The 15,546-nt window shown below is 42.3% G+C and overlaps 1 protein-coding gene across 1 annotated transcript in view; it reads left to right on the top strand.

Moving 5' to 3' along the window:
• Positions 1-9,809, top strand: part of si:dkey-92j12.5 (multiple PDZ domain protein) — a 36,973-nt gene extending 27,164 nt beyond the window's left edge. The window contains exons 27-43 of the mRNA XM_053418966.1: positions 288-496; positions 858-949; positions 1,047-1,173; positions 1,402-1,494; positions 1,832-1,906; positions 2,036-2,383; positions 2,582-2,665; positions 2,978-3,171; positions 5,166-5,313; positions 5,417-5,488; positions 5,710-5,806; positions 5,983-6,026; positions 6,357-6,479; positions 7,261-7,365; positions 8,147-8,250; positions 8,811-8,934; positions 9,663-9,809. Coding sequence (XP_053274941.1) covers positions 288-496; positions 858-949; positions 1,047-1,173; positions 1,402-1,494; positions 1,832-1,906; positions 2,036-2,383; positions 2,582-2,665; positions 2,978-3,171; positions 5,166-5,313; positions 5,417-5,488; positions 5,710-5,806; positions 5,983-6,026; positions 6,357-6,479; positions 7,261-7,365; positions 8,147-8,250; positions 8,811-8,934; positions 9,663-9,809 — 2,186 coding nt within the window. The remainder of the gene's footprint in view (positions 1-287; positions 497-857; positions 950-1,046; positions 1,174-1,401; positions 1,495-1,831; positions 1,907-2,035; positions 2,384-2,581; positions 2,666-2,977; positions 3,172-5,165; positions 5,314-5,416; positions 5,489-5,709; positions 5,807-5,982; positions 6,027-6,356; positions 6,480-7,260; positions 7,366-8,146; positions 8,251-8,810; positions 8,935-9,662) is intronic.
• The last annotated feature ends 5,737 nt before the right edge of the window (positions 9,810-15,546 follow it).

Genomic DNA, 15,546 nt, shown 5'->3' on the forward strand with positions numbered 1-15,546 from the left:
CCCCTGAAAGAACTGCTGCTCAAATTGAATCAATTCTTAGATTTACTCACTACTGCAATGGAAGGTGCCCTATGCACACATAAGTGAACCAGTACACACACACACACACACACACACACACACACACACACACACACACACACACACAAGCGCCTCTAGGGTATTATGCTTCCTCTCCTCACTGTCACTCATTACATGTAACATCTCACAATTTTTTTTGCCTTATACCATATCCTCTTTCTAATGGCCTCCTGGTTTTTTTTTTCTTCTAACTCTGACTCTCTCAGAAAAGATGCTGCAGCGCTACGGCAGCCTGTCAGGGAAGCTCCACATGATTGAGCTGGAGAAGGACCCCGCGGCTCACGGCCTGGGAATCAGTCTCACGGGGAACAAGGACGGCTCCAGGGCCCGCATGAGCGTCTTTGTGGCAGATATAGACCCTCAAGGTCCCGCCGGTTTAGATGGAAGGATACGGGTTGGAGACGAGCTACTGGAGGTAAAGAGGAGAATGAATGGGAACGGGTGAGAGAAGGGCTAGGAAGAGGTTGGAGTCCTACAGTGAGAGACAAAGTACCAGAGTCAAAAACTCAGAGCAGCTGAGGGAGAGCAGTGGTTTGTGGGTGGAAGGCATGGGTGAGTACAGAAGATCTATCTGACAAATTAGCATTTGAAAGACGGTCGGTGCTGGGTTGGATTCTTGCAATGACAAGCTGTGAAATAGAGATGAGGAGGAAAAAGCGAGGCAGAGGGGAAGCTGACTGGTGAGACAGAGAGGGGGAGGGAGACGAAGATGGCAGGAAGACAGATTCATGTGGAGACGGATGAGGTAAGGACAGAAAATGTTATTTTTCTTCCAGATCAATGGTCAGATCTTGTACGGTCGCAGTCACCAGAACGCCTCCACCCTCATCAACAGCGCTCCATCTAAAGTCAAGATCATTCTCATCAGGTAATTTTCCATATGACTTTTTCTTCCTGAACTTTTACTAAATAGGTGTTGACCAGCAGGCCGAGGATAACAGTAGTTTATTGTATTGTTTTCCAAGGAATAAAGCTCAGAGTCAAAAGGCCCAGGAATCCAGATCAGAGTGTGAGGACACAGTCGACTCCAGGATTGACTCTGCAGAGCGTGGAGCGTTGTCCAGCGACATCCAGCAGGTCATCCTACCTCAGGTACTGTCACATCAGTGCATCTTGGCATTAACCACAGCATAGTTAAAATTAATGATTGAGCTTCAACAGAATCTTATTGTGGTAAAAAAAACACCCTTAATACAAGAGGAATTATAATAAGAGAGGAAAAAATTTGATATAAAGAAAAACATCTTGTGAAACTGCTGTTAGCTCTGCAAATTCTTGGTAAAAAGTCAAAGCTAAAGTTTGAATCTCCTTTTCCTCCAGGATCATGCAGGTCTTGGCCTCTGCCTGGCAGAAGAGGATTCTAAGGATGGACTGGTGGTCAGGTCTCTGGTCCAGCACGGCACAGCTAGTAAGGTGTGACACCATCAGTAGCATTATCACAATTATCTCCATCTTCGTCAGCAACAATTTCTTGTGGCTTGTATAGTTTCTTTACAGTCTGCAATAACAATATCTCAACAGTTTCACTATCATTCATTCCTCTCTTGCTTAATATGATTGTCATGTCTACTACTACTTTTTATTCATTTTCTTAAAGTTTTTTTTTCAGAGAATTATTAATGGTTGTTGGAGGGAACTGATATCTAAGAGTGGGTGTAATTTGGGTCAGTTTGGTTGACTTTGAGGAGAATTGGTGGAGCTATGGGCTCTTCTACCGTTCTACTTTATTCATGTTTCTGTGTGTATGCAGGATGGCAGGATAATGACTGGAGACACAATCATAGCAGTGGGTGATGAAGATGTAGCTGGACTGTCAGTGGAGAAGGTACAACCCACGGACAAACACATACACACACACACACACACACACACACACACACACACACACGCGATATGCACTTCAAGGTCATCCTGATTTAATGATTTATGACTTGCCCCTCGTCTCCTTGTCCAGGTGTCCAGTTTGATTCTCAAACATCGGGTCACTGTCAAGCTCTCCGTCAGACGTCCCAGCAGTCTCTCCCCCTCCTCCTCCACTCTACCTCACCCCTCACCCCTCTCCCATCCCTGCTCCACCTCTCCCGTTCCGTCCCAAATCCTCCCCGTTTCCTCCTCCTCCTCTCCGTCCCTCAATACCGCACACACCTCTACTGGAGGTCAGTCTGATGGGCTGGGATCTGCGCCCACGACCTCTGACCCTGTGAGCTGCCCGGTCGTAGCGGGAAGGGAAAGCACGATAGAGATCTGCAAAGGGAGCGTGGGCCTGGGCCTCAGCATTGTGGGAGGATGTGACACTCTGCTGGTACGAACCGCTTATTGACATCTGTAAAATCAATATAAACTACATGGATTTTTGTTGTTTCTGTCAAACTCAACATTTTATCAATCGTAATGGAAAGCATATTGTGAAATATTAAGTATAACAGGGTGGATTCTGATAGAGCACGATTTTAGTGAAGGTGTCTCTTATAATGAGAGTGCTTTCTTATTTTCCCACCAGGGGGCAGTAGTAATCCATGAAGTGAATGATGGAGGAGCAGCTCAGAGAGATGGACGGCTGCAGGCTGGAGACCAGATATTAGAGGTAGTATGAGAACACAAATATCACATGTTATTATTCTATTATTGTTTAGAGAATTGCTATAAAATCAAAGTTTTTATTATTATAATTATTACTATACTTAATGAGATAAAAACATGATTGAAAAACTAATAGTACTGCTCCAGCAACTTAGTTTTTTTCCCCCGCCTCAGCAACGGAACATTATTTTTCTGGCCACATGACTAAAGAATATATTTTTGTTCTATACAATTATAATGAAACCAATCAAAACCACAGCTTTACTGAATTAAAAGCCCCCCCCCCCCCCCCCCCCCCCCCCTCACGTCCTCCCAGGTAAACGGCATAGACCTGCGGCAGGCTACTCACGACGAAGCGATTGGCGTGCTGCGGCTCACCACCCAACGTGTCTGCCTGCGCGTCTTCAGGCACCAGGAGGCGTACAGGGAGGAGGACCTGTGGGACGTCTTCAGCATGGAGCTCAGGCCTCGTCCTGGAGAGGGGCTCGGGTTCACCACAGTGGGGAAAAGGTGAAGACTGGATGCCAGACACATGGGGTCTTGGGGGTCCCCTTGATTGACACGCGAGACCCCCCTGAAAGCCTCAGGAGCAAAAGTCTGGGGGAGTCTGGAAAAAACATTAAAAAATCAAATGAATTAGGTGGGCAGCATTTCAGCTACATTTATTTTATCGCGGCGGCCCATTGCTGCTTCAGGATTGGGGCAGGCACACAAATTGAACTGTATGTTAGATGACATGGGACGTTGCAGTAAAAATCCAGAGTGTTGCAATTAAGCCAAATGATCACTTTACAAACCAAAGAATGAAACAATTAGTTTCAGTTTCAGAGCCTGGATTAAACCAGGTTCTGCTCTGGTGTTTGAGAGCTTCAGTCAAGTCAAACCAGTGGAGGAGAATAATGATGAAATCCACAAGCATCATTGTATTGTTTATTAGACATGAGTGTAAACACGAGGCTTGTTCAGCTCAAACACCTTGTGAGGATGAGAAACAGGTGAGAAATGAAACGGGGCCATATACTTGCTGAATCATGAGACTATTCACAGAAACAATGCAGCAACAGTCTGATCCTATTTCTGACCACAGATTTAATCACTTTCCACTTGTTATTATGGAAGTTGAAGTTAGTTGGTTAATTACTTTGCAGAATGCTGCTGTTGCCAGAATAATGAAATACTAATATAGTTTGAACAAACACAAGTGGATTTAAGCAGAAAGAGTTCAGGTTAATGCCTGAGTGACAAAGAGCTAGTCTTCTGTCAGTTGGTTTGGTAAAGGCTAATCAAGCGCAATATGATATTATAATTTAAACTTATTTATTAAGTATCTGAATCAAATGAAGCTCAGCAATCAACTTCAGTGTGGATTTTCCAAATCCGACCTTTATATGTAGCTTGGAAGTGTGAGATTAACTTTACCACAGTTATTCTCCTCATGTAAAACAGATTTTTATGCCTTTGTGATTGGGCAGTACGTTTTCAGTTGGTCCGTCTATCTGTCCCATTGTTGTGAACATGATATCTCAAGAACACCTTAAAGGAAAATGGTACAAACATCCAGTTGGACTCAAGGATGAACTGATTGGATTTTCATGACCTTACCACACATGAATCTAGCCTCTTGAATATGATCTCTCAAATCTGCCTTTAGAGAATTTGTGCCATTTGTTGCCTGGACTCTAGCTGATTAGATTTCACTGGTCAAAGGTCAGAGGTCATGGTGAGCTCATATGAATCTAGAACAATATCTATGTTGTCTGAAAGTGCACATGCTGGAGAAGGCATACAACTGCAGGGCAGTATTCCTAGTTGTTTGGGGTTAATTATAGGTAATTATATTAATTAACAATTATTAGTTATTATTCTTTAAAGCTCTGTGTATTCATTGATGAATTTGTTTAATGTCATTGTTATTTATATACTGGTTATTTTTCTTTTGGATTTAACATCAATTGGTTCCATTTTACATAAACATTTCTCAAGTAGATTTTTTAAATTGTACTTCTGAAAAGGTTGTTTTGTTGTTTCTGCTCTTTCTTAAATTTACCAATCAAATGTAGAAAAAAAAATATATATATATTTTAACCACCTGAAGTTGTGCTTACCTTGAAAAATAATAAATATCTTAGGTAGAAACAATTCTGTAAAGTTAAACTTCGTCTGTTCGAAGTCTTGAAGCTTAGGGCCTTTACTCTGCTAAAGGTCAAGGACTTTATAGAAACATGGATAATGATTGTAAGAATTAGGCGAGAGACCCATAATGAAATCACACACCCTTAAAGCATCCAATAATCACCATAACGGTTAGATAGGTGTGATCTAAGCGTCACAGTGCAGGGAAGACACATTATCTCTGAAGAGTTGAGGTGCAGATTTCCACGCAGCTTAGCAGGTTTGCACAAACAAGTGTGACGTTACGCGAGGCAGCAGGTTTACAGGTCACATCATTTCCTTTATGAGCGTGGAGCAGACGCAGTTTCGTGACCTCTGTTTTCTCCCTACAGTAATGACACGGGCATCTTTGTATCAGATATCATCAGAGGAGGCGTAGCAGATTCAGATGGCAGTTTGCTGCTAGGTGACCAGATCCTGTCAATCAACGAGGAGGACGTGCGCGCGGCGTCACAGGAACACGCGCAGAGGCTGCTGCAGGTCGGAAGGATTCTCAGTGTGTAGAAACAAACGAAACCCTTGGCAGCAGTGGGTCGTTGTATGGATTCCTGCTCTCATGTGTGATGTGTCGCTTCTCTCTCAGAGTCACAGGGGAGTGGTTCATCTGGAGGTGGCTCGTTTTAAAGCGGGGGTGCAGTACTCACAGCGGAGCCAGGTACACTGCTTCTCCTGGAGGTCTTTGTCTAAACAGTGACAGGAAAACAGACAGTAGACGTTTTCAGATGTTTATTTGCCCTATGCTGATTTATGTCTGATTTGCATTGTATCGACTGACTTCAGACTTTCGTAGTCTCTAGTTTAACTGTTACTCGTATGCTGTGTTTTAACGTGAGTACTTTGTGAACCTAGGAATACTTTAAGTTGTGTTTTATCCAGAGTGAAGACTCCGACTGCTCCACCCTGACGCCCTCGAGTGGAGGTGATGCTTCTGTCGGCCACCAGAGGGAGTCGAATAACAAAGCAGGGAGCTGTGGTGAGTGGCAGTCAAGTCTGGAAACAAAATAGATAAATTCTGTTTATTATGTAGATTAAAATGAAGGCTTTTAAATGCTCAACAATTAATTCTGTTTGGAAGTTGTGCTGTTACCATCTTTATGCAAACATAAGCTCTCTCTCTCTCTCTCTCTCTCTCTCTCGCTCCTTCCACAGCATTTCAAGACTTCCCTGACGTCAGAAAAGTAATAATACAAAAGGTAGAGCAACCAATTTGTATATAATTGTCAATTACTGTTTTATTTGTGCCCCATATTTCCTCTTAGAAATTCTTAAATATTTGTAATGTTTACTTTTTGAAATAATTATTTATTGTTGACCTCTTAGCGCTTTTGTTCTCTATACCTTCAATTATGATTTCTAGTTTGATAGTCTGTTTATATGTATTAACACACACACATACATATGTATATATATATATATATATTCATATATCCTCCTTGCCTGGCTGGACCCCCTGGCTCGTATGACACTAGATGTGGATGTGACGTGTTGTCTAACAGTATAATGTGTGTGTGGCACCACCACAGGATCCATGTGACTCGCTGGGCATCAGTGTAGCAGGAGGAGTGGGCAGTCCCCATGGCAACGTACCTCTTTTTATTGCTACCATGGATACCAATGGACTGGCTGCCAAAACACAGCTATTACAGGTGAGTGCCCGTGTTTATGCACCTGTCTGTGTGCGTGTGTGTGTGTGTGTGTGTGTGTGTGTGTGTGCATGTATTAGTTACCACATCTCTGGGGAAAAACATTTGCTGTGGTGAAGGAAGTACTCAGATACCTCAATAAAAGTACCAGTAAAGCATTGTAAAAAATAACCCAGTACAAGTAAATGTCCTGCATGAAAAATTCTACTTATTTAAACCTACATTAGTAAAGTAATAGTACTGGTCTGGTCTTTCTGAATACTATGACCTTATACACAACATCATTAGATGATTAATACAGGAGTGTCTGTGTAAGCAGCATGTTCATGTTGTAGCTGCTGGAGGTGAAGCCACCGTCATGAGGTGATTAAAGAGATTATGGAGCTCCATAATTATAAAGCTCCATAAGAGAGGGCTCTGAACTATATTTATTGAATTAGTTTAAGTTAAAACTTATAGATCACATTCCGGGGCTGTTATCAATCACCTGAACCTGGATGATCCATGTAGATATAAAGGAAAACTAGATATAGAAATAACACAATAAATTTAGTACATAATTGTAATTGACAGGCACCTAGAGAGGGCATACCTTGGCCGAGGTACATTTTTTTTATCTTGCCTCTAAAAACATTCTAAATTTAAGAAAAGTACTTTAAGTTGGGGTAAGGCTTGGTGTGGGCATCTAGTGTTTACATGTCAGCATTAATTCACCTTTGGGATTAATCTAACTCAGTACAGTCTCCTCATGAACATAACAGAGGTGTTTTTATGTGTCCATCAGACAGGAGACAAGCTCCTCAGTATCAATGACGTGTCCACGGAGGGGATGACCCACGTCCAGGCCGGAGCTCTGCTGAAGAACGCCACTGGAACCGTCAGCCTGCAGGTGAGGCCACAGACACAAACCTGTTTATCTCCATATGAAGCCTGTGATGGACTAAGATACGTTCTGTCAGCACCTGCTTCGTGTTGATCAAAATGATTTTTATAAGATTTAAGAAACTGAAGTGAAATGAGGAATACTTTCAACCGTGTGTAGTGACCGAGTTCAATACTTAAGCTGCAAAGTGTGAAGTGAATATGAAATTCAGAGAAATCCATCACTTTGAATAAGATATCCATATAGACAGGAAAAATAAATCAGTCCGAGACAAATTGAAAACTGCCTCTACTGCTCCTCTCTACACATCAGCTGAACTTACATTTTCACTCACTCACACACTCCCCCTACTGCTCAGGAGGAATATAAACTGTGAAAGTATTAATCAGATCTATGGCTCCTGCAGCCGTCACTTACAGTATCAATAGTGTGTCTGACAAATGTCCCACAGTTTGCCTCCGTGTTGATGAGTTTTGTGTTGCACGAGACTCTCATGATGTGAGTAAAGGGGAAATTTGTAAGGAAGAGGGAATCAGTGCTTGAGTAAAAACAAATCATGTTTTTTTTTATCAGTAGTGCTTCCAATGCATGCACATTAGCACAGGCAATAAGAAATCCCTTTACTGCCCAACTACTGCATTGCTATTTAAGATCAGATGTGCTTCAAATAAATGTTATCATTCTCCACATTTTCCGTGTGTGTGTGTGTGTGTGTGTGTGTGTGTGTGTGTGTGTGTATGTGTGTGTGTGTGTGTGTGTGTGTGTGTGTGTGTGTGTGTGTGTGTAGGTGGCAGAAGGTTCAGGTGTGTGCAGCACAAAGGACGACAGTGATGTCCATGCTCGGTCGTCAGGCCAACCAAGCAGCCTGCCCTGCTCCCACAACAACCTCTGGTGAGTGTCTCCTCCTGTCCTCCTGTCCTCCTGTCCTCCTGTCTTCCTGTCCTCCTGTCCTCCTGTCCTCCTGTCTTCCTGTCCTCCTGTCCTCCTGTCCTCCTGTCCTCCTGTCCTCCTGTCCTCCTGTCCTCCCTCCTGTTTGTATGTTACCATCCTCCTGGTTTATACACCGAATGAGGACATAACCCCGTCCCCTTGACAACAGCGAGGAAGTGCAGCCAGGAGCATCGAGACAGGGATGTTGTAATGTTGTGAAACTTCTACCTTGTGAGATTTCTACACCAAAAAATCCTTCCATCGTGAAAATTGGGTCTTTTGACATCAACTAAATAAGACATTTTGAAAATAGCACAAATAGTCCCCCTCTCTGCAAACCAGGCACCACCGAGGTTGAGAAGGCTCACTCTCGAGTTTGGAAAAGGTGTCAGAAATGATTCCCGCAGAACTTCACCTTCCTCTTCTCACCTATTACCTGCTCGGCTGAGATCAGACACTTTCGAACGTTCATTCACACACTGCAGAACAACACAGCTGCCTATTGTCTCCGCATCCCACAGCACCCGCATGTATCAGACCATCACCCTGGAGAGAGGCTCCTCGGGCCTGGGCTTCAGCATCGTGGGAGGGTTCGGCAGTCCTCACGGAGACCTGCCCATCTACATCAAAACCGTCTTCAACAAGGTGAGAGGACGTCCTCCGGGGAGAAGTCTCCCACGGGGGATCCTGGTTCAGGATATCAGTTATAGCATCAAAGTGTCTCTGTTCACATAGGAGATGAGGGTACGCCATTATTACCAACAAAAGGTGCAGAATAAAGTATTGTTATGTCTGCTAGACAGTACGGATGTAAGTGTACGGATTCCATATTGTCTGACTGTGGTTGTTGCTTTACTGTACTGTTGTTTTATTATTATTGTCTGTCCAAAACAACAACAAAAAATGAATAAACAATTTAAGTAATACAAAAGAGTTGTATCTGTTGACGTACAATTAATGTTATACTAATATTAAAACTCCATCAAAGAAAATGTAGTGTTTCACATTTTAATTGTACTGCAGTAATTCTATATTATTATGTTATGAAGTAATATATTATAATATGTATAAAGTTAATGATCTCAATTGCATTATAAATCTATATAGTACCCCGCCTCTTGCTCAGAATCAGCTGTGGTCAGCTCCAGTTCCCACAACTCTTAAAGGATGAGCAGTATCGATAATGGACGGACGGATGGATAGATGGAGGATGGGTAGAGTGATGGATGGATGGATGGATGGATATGTAGTAATTTATTATAGCATTATCATGTTCTCGGGTGTCGACACTTCTCATATGTGTTGACACAGTTTTCAGCAGCCTGTGATCTTGAATCCAGACACTGTGATGGACTTGTCTTTGTTCTCCACAGGGGGCGGCCATAGCCGACGGCCGGCTGACACGCGGAGATCAGATCATCGCGGTGAACGGACACTGCCTGGAAGGGGTGACTCACGCTGAAGCTGTGGACATCCTTAAGAAGACCAAGGGAAGCGTGGTGCTCACTGTTCTCTCCTGAGACACAGTGTGAGTCATTATGTCCCATTTTGATTATGTCTTACAGCAAAGTGGCCCCGAGGTGATGTAGGTTCACACGGACCTGAGGAGACACACGTGGAGGGTTTAAGTGATGTAGTTTTGTTTAAAGTCGCAGGCGGAGTAGATACTGTGAGTTTATCTGTGTTTGGTGTGGGGGAGCCGCCTCCAACTGCAAACACACAGTATTCCTAATGTCAACTCATTCCTGCTATGGTGTCATTTCAACTAATGTGTTTATTTTATAAGTCTTCATGTCATCAAATATCTCTATATTTATAAAACAAAGGATTAATGAATAGTTTAACGATTTTCATATATTATAAAGAAGACAATACCACAGCGTCCCAATCATAAACTGTATATAAAGATGGACGACATGACAGCTTCCCAAAAGTGAAGCCAAGGTGTCTCACTCGCCCCCTTGTGGATTGCTGCTGTATAGGTCATAAATCCTGCCCTGTCCATTGTAGTGGATGAGACATGGATCAAACTAAATAGTCAAAATGCATAGTCATCAAATACATTTTCCTCAAAGATGGTTTATTTTATTTTAAATAACTCTTATCACACTGATGTTTGTTCAAAGCACGTTTTGAGTCAAGGTCGCTGTGACACACACAAGACATTTTATGCCTTGTGAGCTTGAAAGATATTTCAAAATTGTCCTGAGGGGATTTCAAATTACAAATGTTCACTTAGACTAAAAAATGAACTGATTCAATTTTAAAAGGTCAATTGATCAAGTGACCTCATGAGCATGAATTTGATATATCAAGAACACCCGTAGGGAATTTCATTACGTCTGACGCAAACATTCACTCGGCCTCAAGGATGACCCGATTAGAACGTAGAGGTCAAAGTTTGTGTTGCGTCTTCCATCTTTATATTCAGTGTATGGTCACAATCAATAATGAAGATTTGTGTCTTAGTCAGTCCTGTTCATTGCATTGATTTGTGTCACTTCCTTTGTAAACACATAAATAAATCAACACCCACAAACCTCCGAAACTGACAAATGAAAGCAGTAGAAACATCTGACATGTGACATGTTTTCACTGCTGTCTCCCGACTCCTGTTCATTATTCAGAGTCAACTCCTGAGATCGACTCCCAACACCCAAACCATGCCAAGTGCTTCTGCCAATCTTTTGTGTGGCAATACAGTTCTAGGACATTTGCTTTGTAGGACCGAATGTGTCACGATTCCTTGGATTACTGTATAAGATTCCGTGTTTGTACTTTAACCACCGTAGGCCGAACAGGAGAGAACTCATCTGTAAAAGCAGCTGTTGATTCCACTTTGAATATCAGCTGTAAGACTAACTCTGATTTATTTACTGATTCATTATTTATGACTGTCTTCACATTAGAACATTTGATCAGTTTTTTTTTTTTTAGGACCACATGGGAGTATCGTTGTAGCATAATGTGCAATCTTTGTTTAGAAACCTCCTCATACCTGTTTTATATGATTTTATATATACCATGATTATTATATTTATGTTTTCTTAACTGTCGTTCATTTTATTTCATTTACGCCAGTAGTCCTCAGCCTAGACCACACTCATCTGTGTCTGGTATTGTGCAACACAGTATGTACTGTCAGTGATCTTATTAAATATTGATTTGTTAGAGTCTTTTTGTCCAAAGCGTTTTTTTTATAGTTTATTATTACATTATTCTGTTAACTTTCTTCTCTATCAAAAAATGTCATAGTGAAACAAGGAGTCACCTTAAATATGGTTGTGTTTTATAAATGAGGAACGACAATCTGTAGAGATTCAAGACTCACAACTTTTTTGTCCAATAATCCCGGCATGAATGGAAATGTGTCTTTCACTGGTGTGTTTCACACAAAAAAAAGATTACAACGCATAAGAGACACAATACATGACCTTATTCAGAAAAATACAAAATATCACGTAGTAACAGCTAGGAGCGAAAATGTAAAATGAACCTAAAGTGAACCGGTGGCAATTCAAAACAAGATAATAAATTAAAACCCTCTGTGCCTGCTGAGCTCAATGAGTCTTTAAGTTCATCCTTAGTTATTTGCAGAGCAGCAGTGGGCGAACCAGGCTCTGAACCTTCATCCTCAAGACATCATCTCAAATAAGGTGTGAGGCGGCTGAGATGTGTCACTGAAGGATTTCGTCGGACATTCTGTCAACTGCTTCTTCATGATTGCACCAAATTCAACACATTCAGAGATGCCAGTCTTCTAAACATCAAGACCCATGAATTATTCTCTATCAGCTCCTATCTGAGGATGCTAAAAAGAGTGATCTTTTTTTTTTCTGGAATTGCCAGCATGTCTGGATCCCTGCCATGTTTTTTTATTGGCTCATGTCCCATCTCTCCACCAAGTTTCTTTGAAATCAGCGCAGTAAGTTCCTGCGTGTAATCTAACTAACAGCCCAACGGACACGGGGTGAAGTCAGAATCTCTTTAGTGGTGGTAATGCTTCATAGCAGAAAAAAGAATTCAAAGAAATTTGAAATTCCCTCACATCTGGGTGTGAAGCTCAATTTATATGTACAAGATATTATTTATTTTCTTTTTTTAACTCAATGAGCTGCACTTTGCCTTCGACATTTTTTATTGTTGTGTTTTTGTCTTCAGCTGTCTCCCTGTCTTCTTTCTCTCTGTCTTTGTCAAGCATTTTTACGTATTCAGCATCACTCAGGCTTAGTCAAGGTGCCAGGAATGAATATGTGACATATGGTATATCATGTCATGACAGGGAAGCACTAAATCCTGGAGAGGAGAGGAAGAGGATGAGGAAGAAAAAGAGGGAGAGTAGAGGATAGGAGAGGAAGAGGAAGAAGAAGAGGAAGGGGAGAGGAGGGGAGAGTTGGAGGAGTACAACCTTTTCAAGACATTTTCAACCCATATTCAGAAAAACACCAAAGTAAACGTCATCTGTGCCTCTTTTTTTTAATTTAAAAGCCCAACTTTCCTTTTAATTACTGGATTTACCGGTGACAACTTGATAAACAACACATTTGCACACAAATGTCTCATTTAGGAAATAGGAGGCATCGAGGGAGATCCTGTCTGGAGCCTCAGCATGAATCAAAGCCATCTGTTCACATTGGAAGCTTTATTGAAAGGCAGCCATCACGATCTGCTTTATCCTTCTCCAGATGAACAATTGCCTGCCGGAGGGCTGGTGTGAAGAGCAGGGCTGGAGCTAGAGAAACTGAACGAGGCCTTTTTGTGCATTAAACTAAGATGTTTACAACAATAAAATTCTCCACAAAACTAAATTCCAGCCACTTGTTTTGATTTAAAAATCAAAAGGACATATTTATAAATATTATATTTTTCATCTTGTGAACTTCAACAGATTTCTGTGCAGCTCTTGTGGGAGTAGCAGGGACATGGAAATCCCCTTTTCCTCTATCATTTATCAGCAGACCACAAGCAGCGGTGGCTTTTTCCCCCCCATGGCCCTTCTCAACCTCGATTCCAGTATAAAACCGCGAGGGCCCAGATGCATTTTTTAAGCAGAGGAAAGTAAGACGACTTTCATGAGAGCCCACTTGACATGAAAGCCACTAATGATCCTCTCTCTCTCGGCCAAATGATTGTACTATGTGCGACTGTCACATCTATCAGTATTAATAAATCCACAGGACTGTGTTTCCCTGTCGGTGCAACCTGCTGGTATAGAGAGAACAGCCAACCGATGGTGGGTTCCAAAAAAAAAACCCTCTTCTTCTCCATCCGTTCCCTTGAGATTCCTTTTTTTTCCCTCTCGAAAATACCAGCCTGCACTGCAGAAATGCCAATCGCAAGCAATTCAATCAAGTGCTGAGTCTGAGGATTCTGCTTCCCTCAAAGCAAGATAGAAATATCCCAACCAGGAGATCCACTCTAAACACTGTGTAAACTTGAGGTCTGCAGTCTGTAGTAAATCAAAGCTTTCAATTTAGCGGTCATCGTTTATTACAGCCACGACCCAAAACTGAGTCGAGGTTGTCAAGAGCAAATGAGCCGAACTGATGGTAAAAGAGACAAATGGACACACAGCGGCTTGTTCAGTGGTGTGGCCCGGAGCAGGAACTGATCAGACACAGTCATGCAGTGAGCAGAGGAGCAACACATGACACGCTGCGTCATCTGGTTAGGAGCTTTCAGATCTCTCTGATTCACTGAGACAAGGATTTCACCCTCAAATTATTTCCCTCTCTCCAAATCAGTAAAATCAATTTCCATCTCCAATTCTCCTTTGTCCATTTTCTTTATCATACTGCTGTGGGCACACCTTAGATTTCCAAGGTCTTAATTTTCTTCATTTAAATCCCCCCCCCCCCCCCCCCCCCCCCCCCCCACCCCATCTGCATGTTAAACCTCCCATCATTTGAATAAGCTTCAGATTTCCTCTTTATCAACACTGTGTACTTTTAAAGTACTATTCTGATATCCCTACTACTATTGCTTTAATTATGACGTAACAACCAATTCTCTCTCTCTCTCTCTCTCTCTCTCTCTCTCCTCTCTTACTCTCTCCCCTAGTTTCCGTCCGTCCCCCATTTCCTCTCCACTGACACATGTGCCATATTAATATATATGTATGTATTTAAATTGATCTGAAGATAAACTGATCAATGCTTCTCAAAGTTAAACTTCACCAAAAGTCAAGGACACAACTCTGTTTTTTAAACGTACACGAATGCACCACGCGCTGCTGCTGGGCGTTTTTCTTTTTGTGTGCGTAATTACTTCAGAAGGACAAGAGGTCGCGATTCTCCTGATCAGTCTTTACTTGTTCGTCGCGTGTGCGGCCTTCTTTCACATAAGGAACGTGAACCCAAACACATCAGGCCTGAGCCAGAGACGAACATCCGGAGCGAGGAGTGCGTGAACCCGGAGCCGCAGCCGTCACTGACAGGTGAGTGTGAGCGGCCCTGCTGCTCTTTAAACCCCCGTGACAAGTGTGGACCCGGAGTCCGAGGAATGTAGCGGCTCTGCGGGGACTCTGTCAGGGTTACTGCTCAGGTTCCATCTCATCAGGTCTTAATGTCAACTGTACTTTCACGAGATAAATCAAACTCCTACGCAACACATTTAATTTCCATCATGCAAGGATTTATTTTGCAGCATGACCTCAGTAAGTGTCCAAATGTTTGCAGGAATATCAAATAACCTGTACACCACGTTGTGTCTTGTTCTGCAGTACCGTGTGACAGCCACATGAGGGCGATGTGTGTGTGTTATGAACACATGGGAATGAATTTGATCTGATTCATTGGTTGGAGCAACAGTAAGTGGTGTGATTTGCTTGTTGGCCTCAGGCTTCAGACGAGCACGTGTGTGCCTGCAGCAACAACATCTCGTATTAAGACCTGCTACAGCACATCATTCACTTACATCTGCATGAAAGTGTCAGAATCACCGAGCTGGGAGATGAAGAAGCAAAGGATGAAGTATTTTTTTTAGAGTTAGCAAATTATATCATGAGTTTAAGTGAATTCAATTGGCCAGTGAATATATATACTTAAAGCTCATTTCATTCCAAGCAGAGCCGTTCCAGACCATCTGACCTCTTGGCTGCAGCCTGATCTCTTCTGTTGTTGCCGGCCCAACAATTTAAAGCAAATATAAAAACCGAGACGCAGACTCTGAAACCAGTTCACCTTTATTAGAAGAAGTCAGGGTATTTAAAAAAAGAAGAAGAAACAAATGTTAGGGCCTCTCTACGAAGGCATGGTT

This window comes from Pleuronectes platessa, chromosome 3 (genome assembly GCF_947347685.1).
Source record: "Pleuronectes platessa chromosome 3, fPlePla1.1, whole genome shotgun sequence".
Classification (NCBI taxonomy): Eukaryota; Metazoa; Chordata; class Actinopteri; order Pleuronectiformes; family Pleuronectidae; genus Pleuronectes; species Pleuronectes platessa.